The sequence below is a fragment of the Bacillus rossius genome, chromosome 11 (assembly GCF_032445375.1).
Source record: "Bacillus rossius redtenbacheri isolate Brsri chromosome 11, Brsri_v3, whole genome shotgun sequence".
Taxonomy (NCBI): domain Eukaryota; kingdom Metazoa; phylum Arthropoda; class Insecta; order Phasmatodea; family Bacillidae; genus Bacillus; species Bacillus rossius.
The window spans coordinates 6,418,132-6,437,600 of record NC_086338.1 but is presented as its reverse complement, the minus strand read 5'-3'; the positions used below and the strand labels follow the sequence as shown (position 1 = coordinate 6,437,600).

General features: G+C 41.5%; 1 protein-coding gene across 1 annotated transcript in view; it reads left to right on the top strand.

Annotated features, from left to right (window-relative positions):
* Positions 1-19,072, top strand: part of LOC134536541 (facilitated trehalose transporter Tret1-2 homolog) — a 41,448-nt gene extending 22,376 nt beyond the window's left edge. Inside the window, exons 6-9 of the mRNA XM_063376274.1 lie at positions 14,742-14,807; positions 16,311-16,415; positions 18,298-18,405; positions 18,455-19,072. Of these exons, the coding sequence (XP_063232344.1) occupies positions 14,742-14,807; positions 16,311-16,415; positions 18,298-18,405; positions 18,455-19,072 (897 nt within the window). The remainder of the gene's footprint in view (positions 1-14,741; positions 14,808-16,310; positions 16,416-18,297; positions 18,406-18,454) is intronic.
* Positions 19,073-19,469: the final 397 nt, after the last annotated feature.

The following is a 19,469-nucleotide window of genomic DNA, read 5'->3' as shown; positions in this document are numbered from 1 at the left end:
GCAAGGTTTAACTTTATTAAAGTTTGTTGGAAATTATATTACAAGCAGTGGCCATTCTATTTTGTTCGTTTTTGGGTCATATCAAGTTAAGTTTGTAAACAAATATCGTCCATAAAGAATGAAAAATATTTTAATTACTTGAAAATTCGTTATCTTAATTTTCAAACAAATTCTAAAGTACATCAAATGTTATTTTTAGGTTAATTATTTACCTAGCCATACTAACACTATGAAAATATCTTTACGATGTGTTCAAATGTGCATGCAAAATTGATATTCAATTGATAAGTAATATATGAAATATAATTCTAGCCTTTGAACTTACTTGCTTAGGTTAAAGCTGGACTCCCAATCATCCGTTTCATCCGTCCGTCACCCATCCGTCCGTCAATTTCGATCCGTTATTTCTCTCGGTAATTATTACCGACTCTCAACCATCCGCCATCCGTCCGTAAAATATCAGTGCTACAACTTTCCGCCACATACTTTCTCAATTGTAAGTAAACTTTTGGCGAAAATAATTTACTTGGGATAATTAACTTTTATTTTTATTAATGTGATAATAAGTTTACAGGCGGGAACCGTGTTTTGACAAGTGGATTAAACGGGTGCCGTCTTAAAAATAATATTAGTCATGCCAGCAATAAATAAAATTATGCTTCTATTATTACTGCGTCAAAGGAAACAGAGAGAAGCTATTTCTATCCAGGCTTTTTCCCTCAGTTGTTTAACCCGATAGTCTTTGCTATTTATATTATACAAATGCTCCCTTTCCCGGACGTAATTTATCAGCATCTCTTCCGAAAAGCTCATTCTCATAAGCAATCTTTACCGTTATTATGACAATAATAATCGGTCAATACGACACAGCCTTCTATATATTGCAAATTAAAAAAATCGAACACTGTTTTCGGAAAGTCGTATTGAAGACGATCGACTTAACAAGGCGGTGGACCATCCGTTGGTCCGTCAAAAGCTAAAGCTTGGCAAGGTTTTGACGGACGGACGGATGGAATTTTTCGGGCCATCTGATTGGCTGCAGGTCACGTGATCGATGGACGGACGGGTGACGGACGGATGAAACGGATGATTGGGAGTCCAGCTTAAGTTGTTTAAAAAAAGTTTTCAATAAACATGTAGCTCTTTATTCGTAGAATTTAAATATGTTAATAGATTAATGAGATAATCAATTCATAAAAATATCCATGCATTTCGTAGTAATCTTTGCGGTCTAAATATAAATGATCCTTGCAATATTGATGAATTGTACCAATAATTATGAAGTAAAAATCATTTGTCTATAAAGGTTCAGGTTTGTTTCAGAACAAAAAGATAGTCACATTAACAAGTGTAATAACTTTTATCACATCTTAAAACTAATTGTTATAATTAAAAATTAGAATATTAACTTAATATTTGGTGAAATGCAATTCGTTACTAAACGAAGCTTAAGTGTTATTAAGATCTGTTTAAAATATTAAACGATGGTGGTGAAATTGGCCCTAAGGTGAATAATCCTGTAGGTATAAGTGTGACATTTCTATAGAAGTTTCCATTTTAATCTTTTAAATTAATATATTTATTCACAGCCCTGCCTATCAATTGAAACATTGCTTCCTTTTTTACATTTTTGTGTGCATCCTTACACGGTAAGAACTGCCACCATTCTTTTTTCAAAAACCAATATGGTTGAGATATGCAACAATGTCAAGAACGTATTCGTAGACAGTAATTACGTGAATTTGAGAAACGTTCGTACATTTTTTTTATCAATAATTGGTTTGTGTAAAGCAGACATTAATTCCTTCTTGAATCAAACAAATAAATAATATCAGTAGTATATAATAGTATTTCCGAGATCAGGCCTCAGGCGGTGGTGGTGGTGTCGGAGTCCGCCATCTTGGATTTGTGACGTCACGGCGGCAAAAATTCCTCAAAAGTCCTCAAAAATGACTCAAAATGACTCAAAATTTCCCGTTTTAAGAAAACAAATTCCCGTTTTCGAGGGAAAAATTCCCGTTTCGAGGGAAAATTTCCCGTTTTATTCCTCAAAAATCCCAGCGGCTAGAAATGTCCTGATAGAGGCTTAAGCATCCTTAACTCAAGCCTCAGTTAAGCCTCTATCAGGATGTGACCTTGACCTTTGACCTTGACCCCGACGGCCATCTTGGATCCACCATCTTAGATCCGCCATTGTGTTCTCGAACATTCCGTCGATGTGTTATCCGCCATTTTGAATTATGACGTCACCGTTGCAATTTTCGTTACGCTCGCCATCTTTAACTTTTTTATTATCCGATTTTAATGAAAATTTTTTTAAAAATTATAAAAAAATTCACTTAATAAAATTTTAATCAAAAATATCGAAAAAACATATATTTACGACACGGAGCTCGGAGTCCTCGGTTCGAACCCGGTGAGGGCAAAAAAAATAAAAATGGTGACCGATCCTTCCCCTTTGGCGGGTTGCTGGCAGACTGACCCCCACCACTTATGTCAATGCACATATACCATCAGGTAGTATGACGTCATGTCCGCCATCTTGAAATTTGGACGCCATCTTGAAAATCATTATTTATTATCCGATTTTAATGAAAAAAATTCCAAAATTCATCAAAAAATTAACGTATTTAAATTCTGTTTGATTATATCGATGTACGTCCTTGGTTCGATTCCCGACGAGAGTAAACAGTCGATCCTTCCTCCATGAAAGCTACCTAGACTGATCTATCACCACCAATACCAAGGTATATATCGTCAACTGGTATGACATCATGTCCGCCATCTTGTCTTCATCCACTAGAGACCACCATCTTGTTTTCGTGTGCTAGAGTGTGCCGATATCATGTAGTATAATTATCTGGTCACCACACCTTTGACCTTGACCTTGAACTTTGACCTTGACCTTGAAATTTGACCTTGAACTTGAACTTTGACCTTGACCTTGAACTTTGACCTTGACCTTGAACTTTGACCTTGACCTTGAACTTTGACCTTGACCTTGAACTTTGACCTTGACCTTGAAATTTGACCTTGACCTTGAAATTTGACCTTGACCTAGAAATTTGACCTTGACCTAGAAATTTGACCTTGACATTGAAATTTGACTTTGACCTTGAAATTTTACTTTGTCCTTGAAATTTGACTTTGTCCTTGATGTCCATCACGGATCCGTCATTTTATGTTCAGTACATGCTACCAGGAGCGACCACCTGCTGGAGTACACCATCTTGTGCGTGTACTCGTATTACCATCATGCTAGTTTTATTCTAACATGCTACAGTGCAGTAATAATTTATTACTGAGGTACCCACCATCTTAAAATTTGACCGCCATCTTGAAATCATGTAATTATTTAGCTAGAAATGCGGGAAAAATTCCAATAGTCTCCGAAAAAATCATTTATTAATTTACAAATCGAATCGATGGATACCTGTCCACGGTTAGATTCTTGACCAGAGACAGTTGTAACTAATTATTAAATAAATGTTAGGTTCTGTTTTCCATTACCTTTCGCGGAGTTTATTAATCATTCACTCTACGAAAATCAACTCAAGTCAATATACCGGACCAACGAATTAAATCAGTGCCGATTAGCCTATTATGAAAGTCTAATTTTTCAATAATCTGAATAACATATAAGCCGTTCATGTACAAAGCCACACATATAGATCAATTGCCTTCAGTCCATGAGACCGAGTCATGTCATTATCAGACGTATAGGCTAGTCATTTCAGGACCACATGACCTTCGTAATCCATCGTGACATTTTTATACATTCTAAAGGACCAAGTAACCTTGTAAAATATTTTAGTAACACCAAGAGGTGATAAACTAGTAAATATTCAATCACTACATTTTGTACTACGCGCAGTCAACAAAAAAGGAAGCACCAACAACGAAAAGACAGCACCACCAACGAAAAGACAGCACATTTGGAAGCACCGACTACGAAAAGGCAGCACATTTGGAAGCACCGACAACGAAAAGGCAGCACATTTGGAAGCACCGTCATCGAAAAGGCAGCACATTTGGAAGCACCGACAACGAAAAGGCAGCACATTTGGAAGCACCGACAACGAAAAGGCAGCACATTTGGAAGCACCGACAACGAAAAGACAGCACATTTGGAAGCACCGACAACGAAAAGGCAGCACTTTTGGAAACACCGACTACGAAAAGGCAGCACATTTGGAAGCACCGACTACGAAAAGGCAGCACATTTGGAAGCACCGGCAACGAAAAGGCAGCACATTTGGAAGCACCGACAACGAAAAGGCAGCACGTTTGGAAGCACCGACAACGAAAAGGCAGCACATTTGGAAGCACCGACTACGAAAAGGCAGCACATTTGGAAGCACCGACTACGAAAAGGCAGCACATTGGAAGCACCGACAACGAAAAGGCAGCACATTTGGAAGCACCGACAACGAAAAGGCAGCACATTTGGAAGCACCGACAACGAAAAGGCAGCACATTTGGAAGCACCGACAACGAAAAGGCAGCACATTGGAAGCACCGTCATCGAAAAGACAGCAAATTTAGAAGCACCGACAACGAAAAGGCAGCACATTTGGAAGCACCGTCATCAAAAAGACAGCACATTTGGAAGCACCGACAACGAAAAGGCAGCACATTTGGAAGCACCGACTACGAAAAGGCAGCACATTTGGAAGCACCGTCATCGAAAAGACAGCACATTTGGAAGCACCGACAACGAAAAGGCAGCACATTTGGAAGCACCGTCATCGAAAAGACAGCACATTTGGAAGCACCGACAACGAAAAGGCAGCACATTTGGAAGCACCGACAACAAAAAGGCAGCACATTTGGAAGCGCCGACAACGAAAAGGCAGCACATTTGGAAGCACCGACAACGAAAAGGCAGCACATTTGGAAGCACCGACTACGAAAAGGCAGCACATTTGGAAGCACCGACTACGAAAAGGCAGCACATTTGGAAGCACCGACAACGAAAAGGCAGCACATTTGGAAGCACCGACAACGAAAAGGCAGCACATTTGGAAGCACCGACAACGAAAAGGCAGCACATTTGGAAGCACTGACAACGAAAAGGCAGCACATTTGGAAGCACCGACAACGAAAAGGCAGCACATTGGAAGCACCGACAACGAAAAGGCAGCACATTTGAAAGCACCGCCAACGAAAAGGCAGCACATTTTGGATGCATCATCGAATAAGGAAGCACATTTGGAAGCTCCATCAACTAAAAAAGGCAAAAAGGAAGCACAAGTTACGAGATCTAAGTCTTAGTAAGAAATCATAATACAAGAAATAAAAACATTACATTCTTATAATTTAAATTATTTATTTTATTGCTTTACATTATACAAATGCAAGTAAAACAAGTCAATATTGTATGTAGCCAGCATTCCTCAGTTCCTTGAGTATGAAGGATATTTCTTTGATGCACGAATAGTTTCCTGCACAAAGCGAACCATGTAGAAGTCTTAGCCGGTCAACCAATATGTTTGGATCTTTCCATGAAGTGTAATCATTCTCTTCTACCACCATCTTCCTTGCACCTTTATAATAAATATTATGATCTCTGGTGTCTTCCGTTTTACCACCAACCTCAGGGTAACTTTCATGTTTGAGACGGTGATCATCACAAGCTTGATCAGATTTATTTAATATATCACGTCGTTTCCATCGTTTCGGTCTCAGGACACCGCCACATTCTTCGATCTTGGCAGCTTTAGGTGCTTCATCATAGTCTATGTCTTTGTCAACAGCCTCAGAGTCACTGTAACAATCACCGTAGAAGGAATCGTCTTCACCCAATTTACCATAATAATTCGATGTTGATTATGTTGAAGTGTCTTCATCGTCTTCGTGCTTCCTTTTTAGGAGTCCATCATTTTTACAAAGTAGGAAAGATCTACTTGAATTCGGCTGGAATATATTCTCACTTTTCACGTTAAGGATTCTTCCATTGTCTTCATTCTTCCGTAAATCATCAACCTTCTTCAATTTAAGTTCTTTGTCGAGATCGGAAGAGCCAAGAAAATTATTGTCGTAATGCAGATCACTCTTCCTTAGGCTAGTAGATTCATCGTTGTCCTCTAGCTTGTACGCAGGCTTGGCGCTACAAGTTCTGCCATGTCTGTTTAGGCTCTCTCTCCGCGTAAACGACTTGCTACATCGAACACAACTTATCATATTGCGCAGTGGATTTTTAACACAGTCATTCTTCTCGTGTTGTCTTTTATTCTTTCTCAAGATAAACTCTTTACTGCAAAACTTACACCTATGTTCTTTCGATACAGCGTCAGATCCCAAATCGGAATTCATATTAGTTACTGAGACTAATGCCAGATACCAATTGAGTGTTTTAAATTATATTCAATACTTAAATAGAAATTTTTTCATATTTCATCAGCGAGAATTAATATATCTCATGCAAAAGTACTTTATGCATGTAGTTCTGCTTTTCAACAACAGATGTCGCCACATGTTGCTTGCAGGTAAATAATATTTAGTTATTTTATGCGGGATGCGGGATGCTCACTAACGATCGCAAAAGAAGGATGGCTTCGTTAGACTCCAAGGAAAAGGAAGTTCGTCTTGCATGTTGGTGCTCCACAGATGTCTCATGGCGTAATATTAATTTGACTGAGTAATGATATTTGTTAATTCCACCTGAAAAAATATTGCAAGTTTTGATTTAGTAGCATAAATTATCGAATTAAATGTAACTCCAAATAAAATGACATGTCTCATTAGAACAAAAAAAATTCCATGCAGAGAGCGGTTTCTCAGAATAGTCAGAAACACTTGAAGAAACCACAGGAATGATTGCAAGAACACGGGAAAAACCATCAAAATATTGTCAAGAATAATCAGGAGCACACTGAGGAAACCACCATAATATTAACAATAATAATCGGAAGCACACGGAGAAAACCATCATAATATTGACCAGATTAATCGGAAGCACACAGAGAAAACCACCACATGTTTTCTTTGATATCATAAAATTACAAGAAAAAATATTTAAAAATAAAAATAAATTAATAAAAAATTTAAAAAAAAAAAAAAAATGCATAAACAGTTTCTGCTAGCTTGTAAACTTATCATTGTTGAGCAAAGATAGAGTTCTTGTACAAGCCAGAAATTTATGCATTTTTTTTATTTTTTTTAATTTTTTATTAATTTATTTTTATTTTTAAATATTTTTTCTTGTAATTTTATGATATCAAAGAAAACATGTGGTGGTTTTCTCTGTGTGCTTCCGATTAATCTGGTTAATATTATGATGGTTTTCTCCGTGTGCTTCCGATTATTATTGTTAATATTATAGTGGTTTTCTCAGTGTGCTCCTGATTATTCTTGACAATATTTTGATGGTTTTTCCCGTGTTCTTGCAATCATTCCTGTGGTTTCTTCTAGTGTTTCTGACTATTCTGAGAAACCGCTCTCTGCATGGAATTTTTTTTGTTCTAATGAGACATGTCATTTTATTTGGAGTTACATTTAATTCGATAATTTATGCTACTAAATCAAAACTTGCAATATTTTTATCAGGTGGAATTAACAAATATCATTACTCAGTCAAATTAATATTACGCCATGAGACATCTGTGGAGCACCAACATGCAAGACGAACTTCCTTTTCCTTGGAGTCTAACGAAGCCATCCTTCTTTTGCGATCGTTAGTGAGCATCCCGCATCCCGCATAAAATAACTAAATATTATTTACCTGCAAGCAACATGTGGCGACATCTGTTGTTGAAAAGCAGAACTACATGCATAAAGTACTTTTGCATGAGATATATTAATTCTCGCTGATGAAATATGAAAAAATTTCTATTTAAGTATTGAATATAATTTAAAACACTCAATTGGTATCTGGCATTAGTCTTAGTAACTAATATGAATTCCGATTTGGGATCTGACGCTGTATCGAAAGAACATAGGTGTAAGTTTTGCAGTAAAGAGTTTATCTTGAGAAAGAATAAAAGACAACACGAGAAGAATGACTGTGTTAAAAATCCACTGCGCAATATGATAAGTTGTGTTCGATGTAGCAAGTCGTTTACGCGGAGAGAGAGCCTAAAAAGACATGGCAGAACTTGTAGCGCCAAGCCTGCGTACAAGCTAGAGGACAACGATGAATCTACTAGCCTAAGGAAGAGTGATCTGCATTACGACAATAATTTTCTTGGCTCTTCCGATCTCGACAAAGAACTTAAATTGAAGAAGGTTGATGATTTACGGAAGAATGAAGACAATGGAAGAATCCTTAACGTGAAAAGTGAGAATATATTCCAGCCGAATTCAAGTAGATCTTTCCTACTTTGTAAAAATGATGGACTCCTAAAAGGAAGCACGAAGACGATGAAGACACTTCAACATCATCAACATCGAATTATTATGGTAAATTGGGTGAAGACGATTCCTTATACGGTGATTGTTACAGTGACTCTGAGGCTGTTGACAAAGACATAGACTATGATGAAGCACCTAAAGCTGCCAAGATCGAAGAATGTGGCGGTGTCCTGAGACCGAAACGATGGAAACGACGTGATATATTAAATAAATCTGATCAAGCTTGTGATGATCACCGTCTCAAACATGAAAGTTACCCTGAGGTTGGTGGTAAAACGGAAGACACCAGAGATCATAATATTTATTATAAAGGTGCAAGGAAGATGGTGGTAGAAGAGAATGATTACACATCATGGAAAGATCCAAACATATTGGTTGACCGGCTAAGACTTCTACATGGTTCGCTTTGTGCAGGAAACTATTCGTGCATCAAAGAAATATCCTTCATACTCAAGGAACTGAGGAATGCTGGCTACATACAATATTGACTTGTTTTACTTGAATTTGTATAATGTAAAGCAATAAAATAAATAATTTAAATTATAAGAATGTAATGTTTTTATTTCTTGTATTATGATTTCTTACTAAGACTTAGATCTCGTAACTTGTGCTTCCTTTTTGCCTTTTTTAGTTGATGGAGCTTCCAAATGTGCTTCCTTATTCGATGATGCATCCAAAATGTGCTGCCTTTTCGTTGTCGGTGCTTTCAAATGTGCTGCCTTTTCGATGTCGGTGCTTCCAATGTGCTGCCTTTTCGTTGTCGGTGCTTCCAAATGTGCTGCCTTTTCGTTGTCGGTGCTTCCAAATGTGCTGCCTTTTCGTTGTCGGTGCTTCCAAATGTGCTGCCTTTTCGTTGTCGGTGCTTCCAAATGTGCTGCCTTTTCGTAGTCGGTGCTTCCAAATGTGCTGCCTTTTCGTAGTTGGTGCTTCCAAATGTGCTGCCTTTTCGTTGTCGGTGCTTCAAAATGTGCTGCCTTTTCGTTGTCGGCGCTTCTAAATGTGCTGCCTTTTTGTTGTCGGTGCTTCCAAATGTGCTGCCTTTTCGTTGTCGGTGCTTCCAAATGTGCTGTCTTTTCGATGACGGTGCTTCCAAATGTGCTGCCTTTTCGTTGTCGGTGCTTCCAAATGTGCTGTCTTTTCGATGACGGTGCTTCCAAATGTGCTGCCTTTTCGTAGTCGGTGCTTCCAAATGTGCTGCCTTTTCGTTGTCGGTGCTTCCAAATGTGCTGCCTTTTCGTTGTCGGTGCTTCCAAATGTGCTGCCTTTTCGTTGTCGGTGCTTCCAAATGTGCTGCCTTTTCGTTGTCGGTGCTTCCAAATGTGCTGCCTTTTCGTTGTCGGTGCTTCCAAATTTGCTGCCTTTTCTTTGTCGGTGCTTCCAAATGTGCTGCCTTTTCGTTGTCGGTTGTTCCAATGTGCTGCCTTTTCGTAGTCGGTGCTTCCAAATGTGCTGCCTTTTCGTAGTCGGTGCTTCCAAATGTGCTGCCTTTTCGTTGTCGGTGCTTCCAAATGTGCTGCCTTTTCGTTGTCGGTGCTTCCAAATGTGCTGCCTTTTCGTTGCCGGTGCTTCCAAATGTGCTGCCTTTTCGTAGTCGGTGCTTCCAAATGTGCTGCCTTTTCGTAGTCGGTGATTCCAAATGTGCTGCCTTTTCGTTGTCGGTGCTTCCAAATGTGCTGTCTTTTCGTTGTCGGTGCTTCCAAATGTGCTGCCTTTTCGTTGTCGGTGCTTCCAAATGTGCTGCCTTTTCGTTGTCGGTGCTTCCAAATGTGCTGCCTTTTCGATGACGGTGCTTCCAAATGTGCTGCCTTTTCGTTGTCGGTGCTTCCAAATGTGCTGCCTTTTCGTAGTCGGTGCTTCCAAATGTGCTGTCTTTTCGTTGGTGGTGCTGTCTTTTCGTTGTTGGTGCTTCCTTTTTTGTTGACTGCGCGTAGTACAAAATGTAGTGATTGAATATTTACTAGTTTATCACCTCTTGGTGTTACTAAAATATTTTACAAGGTTACTTGGTCCTTTAGAATGTATAAAAATGTCACGATGGATTACGAAGGTCATGTGGTCCTGAAATGACTAGCCTATACGTCTGATAATGACATGACTCGGTCTCATGGACTGAAGGCAATTGATCTATATGTGTGGCTTTGTACATGAACGGCTTATATGTTATTCAGATTATTGAAAAATTAGACTTTCATAATAGGCTAATCGGCACTGATTTAATTCGTTGGTCCGGTATATTGACTTGAGTTGATTTTCGTAGAGTGAATGATTAATAAACTCCGCGAAAGGTAATGGAAAACAGAACCTAACATTTATTTAATAATTAGTTACAACTGTCTCTGGTCAAGAATCTAACCGTGGACAGGTATCCATCGATTCGATTTGTAAATTAATAAATGATTTTTTCGGAGACTATTGGAATTTTTCCCGCATTTCTAGCTAAATAATTACATGATTTCAAGATGGCGGTCAAATTTTAAGATGGTGGGTACCTCAGTAATAAATGATTACTGCACTGTAGCATGTTAGAATAAAACTAGCATGATGGTAATACTAGTACACGCACAAGATGGTGTACTCCAGCAGGTGGTCGTTCCTGGTAGCATGTACTGAACATAAAATGACGGATCCGTGATGGACATCAAAGACAAAGTCAAATTTCAAGGACAAAGTAAAATTTCAAGGTCAAAGTCAAATTTCAATGTCAAGGTCAAATTTCTAGGTCAAGGTCAAATTTCAAGGTCAAGGTCAAATTTCAAGGTCAAGGTCAAGGTCAAATTTCAAGGTCAAGGTCAAATTTCAAGGTCAATGTCAAATTCAAGGTCAAGGTCAAAGTTCAAGGTCAAGGTCAAAGTTCAAGGTCAAGGTCAAATTTCAAGGTCAAGGTCAAATTTCAAGGTCAAGGTCAAAGTTCAAGTTCAAGGTCAAATTTCAAGGTCAAGGTCAAAGTTCAAGGTCAAGGTCAAAGGTGTGGTGACCAGATAATTATACTACATGATATCGGCACACTCTAGCACACGAAAACAAGATGGTGGTCTCCAGTGGATGAAGACAAGATGGCGGACATGATGTCATACCAGTTGACGATATATACCTTGGTATTGGTGGTGATAGATCAGTCTAGGTAGCTTTCATGGAGGAAGGATCGACTGTTTACTCTCCTCGGGAATCGAACCAAGGACGTACATCGATATAATCAAACAGAATTTAAATACGTTAATTTTTTGATGAATTTTGGAATTTTTTTCATTAAAATCGGATAATAAATAAAGATTTTCAAGATGGCGTCCAAATTTCAAGATGGCGGACATGACGTCATACTACCTGATGGTATATGTGCATTGACATAAGTGGTGGGGGTCAGTCTGCCAGCACCCCGCCACAGGGGAAGGATCGGTCACCATTTTTATTTTTTTTGCCCTCACCGGGTTCGAACCGAGGACTCCGAGCTCCGTGTCGTAAATATATGTTTTTTCGATATTTTTGATTAAAATTTTATTAAGTGAATTTTTTTATAATTTTTAAAAAAATTTTCATTAAAATCGGATAATAAAAAAGTTAAAGATGGCGAGCGTAACGAAAATTGCAACGGTGACGTCATAATTCAAAATGGCGGATAACACATCGACGGAATGTTCGAGAACACAATGGCGGATCTAAGATGGTGGATCCAAGATGGCCGTCGGGGTCAAGGTCAAAGGTCAAGGTCACATCCTGATAGAGGCTTAACTGAGGCTTGAGTTAAGGATGCTTAAGCCTCTATCAGGACATTTCTAGCCGCTGGGATTTTTGAGGAATAAAACGGGAAATTTTCCCTCGAAACGGGAATTTTTCCCTCGAAAACGGGAATTTGTTTTCTTAAAACGGGAAATTTTGAGTCATTTTGAGTCATTTTTGAGGACTTTTGAGGAATTTTTGCCGCCGTGACGTCACAAATCCAAGATGGCGGACTCCGACACCACCACCACCGCCTGAGGCCTGATCTCGGAAATACTATTATATACTACTAATATCAAGCACAATAGGCGACTGCTCCAGTAATTCTTGTGTCTCACTTCAGCTGTTTGAGGTCCTGGTATCACCAAAGAGCATGCAAGCTATAACCAATTAACCATCTATATTATCGAATATGTGTATTGTAAACACCAGAACAGTCACTATATTAAAGTAAGAGAGGTTTAATTATGTCAAAAATATAAGAAAATCTTGTGCAAAAAAAATTAAATAAAATCCTCGTACTCAACTGAGCTGGATACAAATATAACTGTTCATACACAGTAGGTATATTTTTCTTGTTCTTGAAGGATGCTCTTATTGGTTGTCTTGCCTCTTCAAGGCATTGTTTCTTTTCATTTCGGTACTACACGATGTTTCACTAGACAGTTAGTTGAACAAAATTAAAATGTGTTCATCCTAGTATTAGCTGAGATATCATTGCAAACTGTATCCCAGCCTTTTGTAAGGAATGACAACAGTTACATCCTTTGATCTGCTCTACTCCTTGCTCTGGCCAGGACAGGGTAAAATCACATGATTGTGGTTGTGGGATCAGACAAATGAAACAACAATTGAATATTTAAAAAATGGCCCGTGTTAAACTTAGTTGCTTGAGGTTCAGTTCATGATATTTTAACACAATAAATATTAATTTACTTTTTGGATTCTATCGTAAATCACGGACGGACTTGTGAATCAATAATAAAACTATCTCGTATCCTCCAAAGGTTAATACAGTTCCCTGGGGTGTCATTTGCGCTTCAGGCCCCAGAACTGAATCAAATACCAAACAGCATCATAAAACTTCAAATGCCTTAGAAGCAGTATTGTTTATTCTCCACACATTGTACCGGCTCAAAATTTTTGCTTAATGAAGCATTCCCAAGCAGACTCTCGTCCGCCTGACAGGGATCTCATCATCGCCAGTGCGGGGGCTAGGGGCCCGAGTTCCGCGACTTGGCATCGAACCCCGAGGCCCGTGGAGGAGTCCCAGGTCGCCTTTTTTGTGACCCATAACCTCCTGGTTTGACCTATAAAAATTTTGTTGTGACGTTTAGGTTTATTGTTTTCTATTTTGCTGCGAAGCAGTGGTGAATGCAAATGGCCTTAAATATTTAAATTTAATATCGTGTGGTGATTTTACTTTAAATTCGCTGTGTTGTCCAGTACTCCCTTTAAGTTTAAGTTTAAAAGGGTGAATATTACGTTAAGCTGAGCAGTTGGCCGTAGCTGCTCAGGTTGTCTTGATTTTAATTTATTTTTTTGACTTGTTGTTTTGAATTGCGTGTGGGCAATGGCTGTGTGCCGGAAATTAGGAATTTCGTTACTTTTTTTAATTTTTCTATAATTTAAAAATTGTTTTTGGAAATCTTATTTTTTAATTTATCTGGTTGTTAAGGGGGTGATTTACTCTTTGTTAGGCTGGTGTACGCCACGTGTTTAAACTTTGTGCCAGTGGACCGAAGCCCCTTTTCTCAGGGGGCCTATCTGATATTTTGCTGTCTAATGTGGACGTGGGCAGCCTGGGTTGAAATTTCTCTCGCCTGCAGTCACGTCCCGAGTTTGTAATATTATTTATCTTCATGGCCAAAATTGCATAGAGCAGCTTCTGGGCTGCAAGCTGCTACTTCTTAGAGGCCTGCTGAGAATAGCAAGTCTCGTCACGAATGGGTCTCCAGTGAACCTGCATTCCCAGCGGAGTGGCGTTTTCTGTACACCCTCCCCTCTCCCCCACCCCCCTTAGATCTGAGAAATCAAGCCAGGAGCAGTGACCTGACGTGAACTTAGCCAAGACGATGGGTTACTTCAAGGACCTTCTCCCTGGTCCGACATAGACGTCCACGACATCTAGCGGCAGAAAAAGTAACCGCGGGCCTGGTCGCCAGCGTGCAGAGCTCACCCTCGTGACACCTGGTGGCGAGTCAGCTCACCGCCTCAGTTAGTTCCCCTTTACGCCGCTAGAGAGCAGCGCCGCGGCGCCATAAGGCCCTATGCTTCCTTCTCGCGGCCTGTAGAAGTCGATTATTTGTAGCTTCCTGTTACCGCCTCGGGCACCTCTGGTAATTAACTTTAATTTTCTTAATATTTTTGCCCAGCAGTTTCCAAGGTGTTTTTAATTAATTTTAAATAATATAATTTTTGGGCACGAGGGGCGTTTCAGCTGGACTAGTTTACTGTGTTTAGCTAGGTGTGTTGTCTGTGGGGCGATGTTCCTAAGACCATGGGCTGCTCCCTCCCTTTAACAGGAGAAAGGGCTAGGCCGGCGGAGGGGACGAGTCCCCTCTGCCCACGGCTGGCTCGCTGTGTACCTGTGATGGCTCAACACTGCAGTTAGCATTTCTGCCAACTACAGCACTGCGCCGCGAGGAATTGGCTGCAGCTCGTTGTGGCCCCAGGCCCTGGGGAGCTGCGGCCTCTGCTGCGAGGTGGGCCCCTCTGATGGTGAAGCCGGCCTCCAGCAGGCGAGTGGTCTCCTGGACAGTGGCGAAGGCCACCCTGTAGAGGCCGGTGATACACCCTGTGGACCGGCTGCAGATGCGCCAGCACCTTGTCGGCGTGTGGCCGGCAGAGCGCAGGCACCCCGGCCCCTCTGCCGCTCCTGAGGACGACAAAGTGCCAGGGCGCACGGCGATCTTGCGGGCGTCATCGGGGCCATAGGCGTGCGCACGGTAGGTGCCACAGGTGCCTTGGCACCACCATTAGGGTTAACGTTATTTTGTTTTTTACAAGCAGAAATAATACATACTTACAAAAAACCGCATTATTTCCAAAAAAATATATGTTTTCCAATCGTGTCGAGTTACAGATATGTGCTCATAACACTATCAGTATATCAATTATCAATCGAACCAACTATACACACGGAAACAAGCCAGGTGCAATTACTTGTGTTGTACACGCGGGCCGCGGCTAGGAAACTTCTGAAATGTAAATACTTCTCATAGTTCTCCTCGAATTACATAGAATGCGCGCTCGGTGTTCACTGTTCACTCTACTCGGCAGGCGCACGGAATAATAGCCGCCGTCCGCCAGGGTTTATTTAAAAAAAGAGAGAGAGTTTAGTTAGATAAAAGGATAGGCTTACACGATGACTTATATGCAGTCGCCGACAAAACATTTTTGTTGTATTCCAAAAGTTAAAACTTTTGCCCACTCTTATTTGTGTATTTTTATTATTTTACATATTTTACATATTTGAGGTATGTTACAAAAACTCCCTTGATTTGTTGATTTAAAACTTAACATTTGAGAATGTTTTTTCTAGCATTTATTTGGCGTCTTCAGAAAACATGTAAGTACGGTTTTTCAAAGCCACCAGCATGAATTCCGTGCAAACAATTTGTGCAATTTACTTTATGGCTTAACAAAGCTTAAAACTGTAAATATTTTAGTAGTTTTCCTGGCGATTATAACGTTCAAAGCCATAATGTCTCATAAAAAATTTTAAAATTTTTACATCTGTGTATTTAATGTTTTTGTTCGGAAACACCTTAAATAGCACCATTTTGCGCTTTCAAATCCAAATTTTTCCGGGGGAGGACCCCCGGACCACCCCCCCCCCCTTCCGCTTTAGGCTGGGTGTCCCTGAATGATAGGGCTGTTGTGTAATCTGGCACCACCACTACTGAAGTCCTGCGCACGCTTATGATCGGGGCTGCTCATTCGTGGGCTGCCGCGCCGTGGTCCCAGCAGCTGTGGCCGCCTCCCCTCTTTTGCTGGAGGTGGTCTGTGTTGCTGCAAATGCCACCGGCGGCGGCAGCAGTGGAGAGAACTCCTGAGCGACGAGAAGAGCTGCTGTTGAGCTCTTCTCAGCTGTGAGAACAGCTGCTTGTGTGCCTGTGTGCAGGCTCTTGACTGGGGCGGGCGTCTGGCTCCATGTGTGCCTGTGCCACACTGCCTGGTTTGTCTGGTAGTTGCTGTTACGCAGCTCTGGGGCAGACTGAGCTGGCAGGGACTGCGTCCAGACGTCCTTCTCTGGTGCTACTGCTGGGGCGGGCCTTGGTGCCGGTCGTGCAGTGGCCAGCTCAACCACCAGCATCATCTCATATGTGGCCCACGAGATATACTTGGTGGGAGATGCGCGCATACGGACCGCCTGCTCCTCGATTTGCAGCGGGGGATGCATTTTTCTCGCGAAGCCTGACAGTTCCCGCATCTCTTGCGCAGACCACACGAAGACTACTGTCCTGTTCCGGTCCTCCGGGTAGGGCCAGAGGTGGGCCTTGCGCAGCGATGCATTCTCCGCAAGCAGCGTGCCTAGGTCCACTGGGATGCTACTTGGTGTGTGGAGCTCCGCGGTGATTATCGGGCCCTCGTAACTGGTGGAGATTCCGCTCTCGTAGCGATCCTGGAAGTTCGGCATGTTGCTCGGAGCTGAGGGAGAAGCGTCCGCTCACTCTGGAAGCTAGGGCACGAATGACACATTGTCCCTCAAGGAGGCGTATTCAGCGCCCTGGATCTCTCCCGATCCACCAACCAGCACTAATCGAAAATCACCCACCCCACCCCACTCCCACAGCCAAATTGTTATGTTTGTAAGCAAAGTTTTATTGTTATCTCTTAGAAGTTTTATATGTTACCTACATAATCTGTTATATTAAGTTCTTAGATCGGAATTAATATCCGTATACTATTTTGGAAAATAGATAGTTTTAAATTTAATATTCGACTAGCCTTGAAATGCAGCTTTCCCACTGGCCAGAAGGAAAGAAAGAGACAGGTCAGTTATTCTTTCTCCAGCAACCCTTGACAGTGGATACTTATCTTGCTGCTGCCTCTTGAGAAGGGTCCCCAACAGTATTTTCTCACCAGGTTAGTGCCAGAGCTGTGTCGCATCTCAACCATGATTGGTTATAGGATTTCACCAAACATCGGAGTCAACCGCGGCTATCAAAAGTGCAACATCATTAATCGGTGCCCTGGGTTATAATGTAATTGTCATGTGTTGCTCCCTGCCTGAAGCAAGGTCCAAGGATTTACTAGGGCGTATTTATAAGCAACCCACAGTTCAATTTTTTTAAGTTGGAAAATAATAATTAAAAATGAAATTATTTACTAAAAAGGAAACTAAATGGAGCTACTGACTGAGTGCAATGCATGATATCGTGATTCCACGTACCAATAGCATTCGTCAGTCACCGGTAAAATGGTGTTAGTGATTACACCGTCGACTCTAGAAGAGCAATGAGCTGTGATAAGATAACTTTGGGCAAAAGGAAGAAAGTTGGAGAGATCAATTTGGAGATGGTGGAAGCTTATCGAAAAGGCTGTATTGACTGCACCAATGTGTCACACCCAATTCGTAAAACATTGCAGGTATATGGTTTGGAAAGATTATAGCACCCATCCTACAGCCTGGACCTGACACCCTCCGATTTCCATCTGTTTAGACCATGAAGAAGTTCCTCGGCTGTAAGAAGTTTGACTCTGACGACGAGCTCAAATGGGTCGTGCGAATGTGGCTCTTCTCGCAGTCGACAGAGCACTGTGTGTCAGGGATTTTCAAATTGATCCATCGTTAGGACCAATGCATCTACAGACATGGGAGTTATGTAGAAAAATAATAAATGGGTAAACTTTCATTTGTTTCAGATTGTCATTAATTACTTTTTACTTTTTCTTGGTTTTACCATATGACAGTTACTTATTGATATGCCCGTGTAATATGAGAAGTGTCGGGTGATCTAAGTGGAGCTAAGAGCCCTATTTGGAGAATATGATGTGAACTAGGAGTGAAGCTGCAGCGATGAGAGTAGTAAAAAAAAGGCTTAGAGCAAAATCTATCATATTTGCCTCCAACAAAATATCAAATCTGGGTTCAAAGAGAAACTTAATATGACCTTGATGAAAGGTAATGAACCAGGCCTCTATAACCATCAAACAATTATAGAATTAATGCAAGAGACTATAGAAAATTCTCGCATGCCCTCATGAGTCTGTGCATGTTCACAGGAAGCGGGAAGCCAGATCTCTCCCTCGCTGGCCACCATCATGGTGGGTGCCTGCCAGGTGGTGTTCACGCTGCTGTCAGGGCTGGTGGTGGACCGGGTCGGCCGCAAGGTGCTGCTGATAGTCTCGCACGCCCTCATGAGTCTGTGCATGTTCACAGGAAGCGGGAAGCCAGATCTCTCCCTCGCTGGCCACCATCATGGTGGGTGCCTGCCAGGTGGTGTTCACGCTGCTGTCAGGGCTGGTGGTGGACCGGGTCGGCCGCAAGGTGCTGCTGATTGTCTCTCACGCCCTCATGAGTCTGTGCATGTTTGCACTGGGTGCTTTCTTCTACCTCAAGACAACGGGCTGGGACGTGTCCTCTCTTGGCTGGCTGCCCATCACCAGCATCACCCTCTACTTCATCTCCTTCGCCGTGGGTTCGGGCCCTCTGCCGTGGGTCGTCATGGCCGAGGTGTTCCTGCCCAGCGTGAAGGGCGTGGCGGGAGCCATCACCTGCCTCGTCAACTGGCTGCTCGCGTTCGCGGTCACCAAGCTGTTCGTGGACCTGGCGGTGGCTTGCGGGATGCACTCCACGCTGTGGGTGTTCGCCGCCGTGTTGCTGTCGGGCACGGTGTTCGTGGGCCTCGTGGTGCCTGAGACGAAGGGCAAGACCACGGACCAGATCTTCAGGGAGCTGAACGGTGGGCCGCCCGTCGAGGAGTCCCCGGGCTTCCCGTCTCTCTCCGAGAGCATCCTCGAGTCCGAGCTCAGGGGCAGGTCGACACTCCGCGTCTGAGGTATCTCCTTGTGTCCTTTGACCACGGGAACAAGTAAGACTGACATGTTTACATTCAGACATCCTTACAAATGTTTAACACTTGTGGAAGCAATGTAATGTGTCAATTTGAGGGATAATATGTAAGGAGTAATTGTGTCTACACTATCCAAACTGCTATTCTATATTTTTATTATAGTTTTTTTTTTAAATAGAAACTAGAAACATTTTGTAAATTGTTTGTTGTGTGGTTTGCATGTTTTACATCACTTACTGTTTAAAAAAAATGTTAAGAAGACAATTAGTCGTAACTAACCACGATGGTTATTTTTTTTTTTCAACCTCCGATCGGCTGTAATAAAAAAATATGAATTGGGAAATTATTTTAATGTCAAAAGAAACGTACATCTTTACTCTA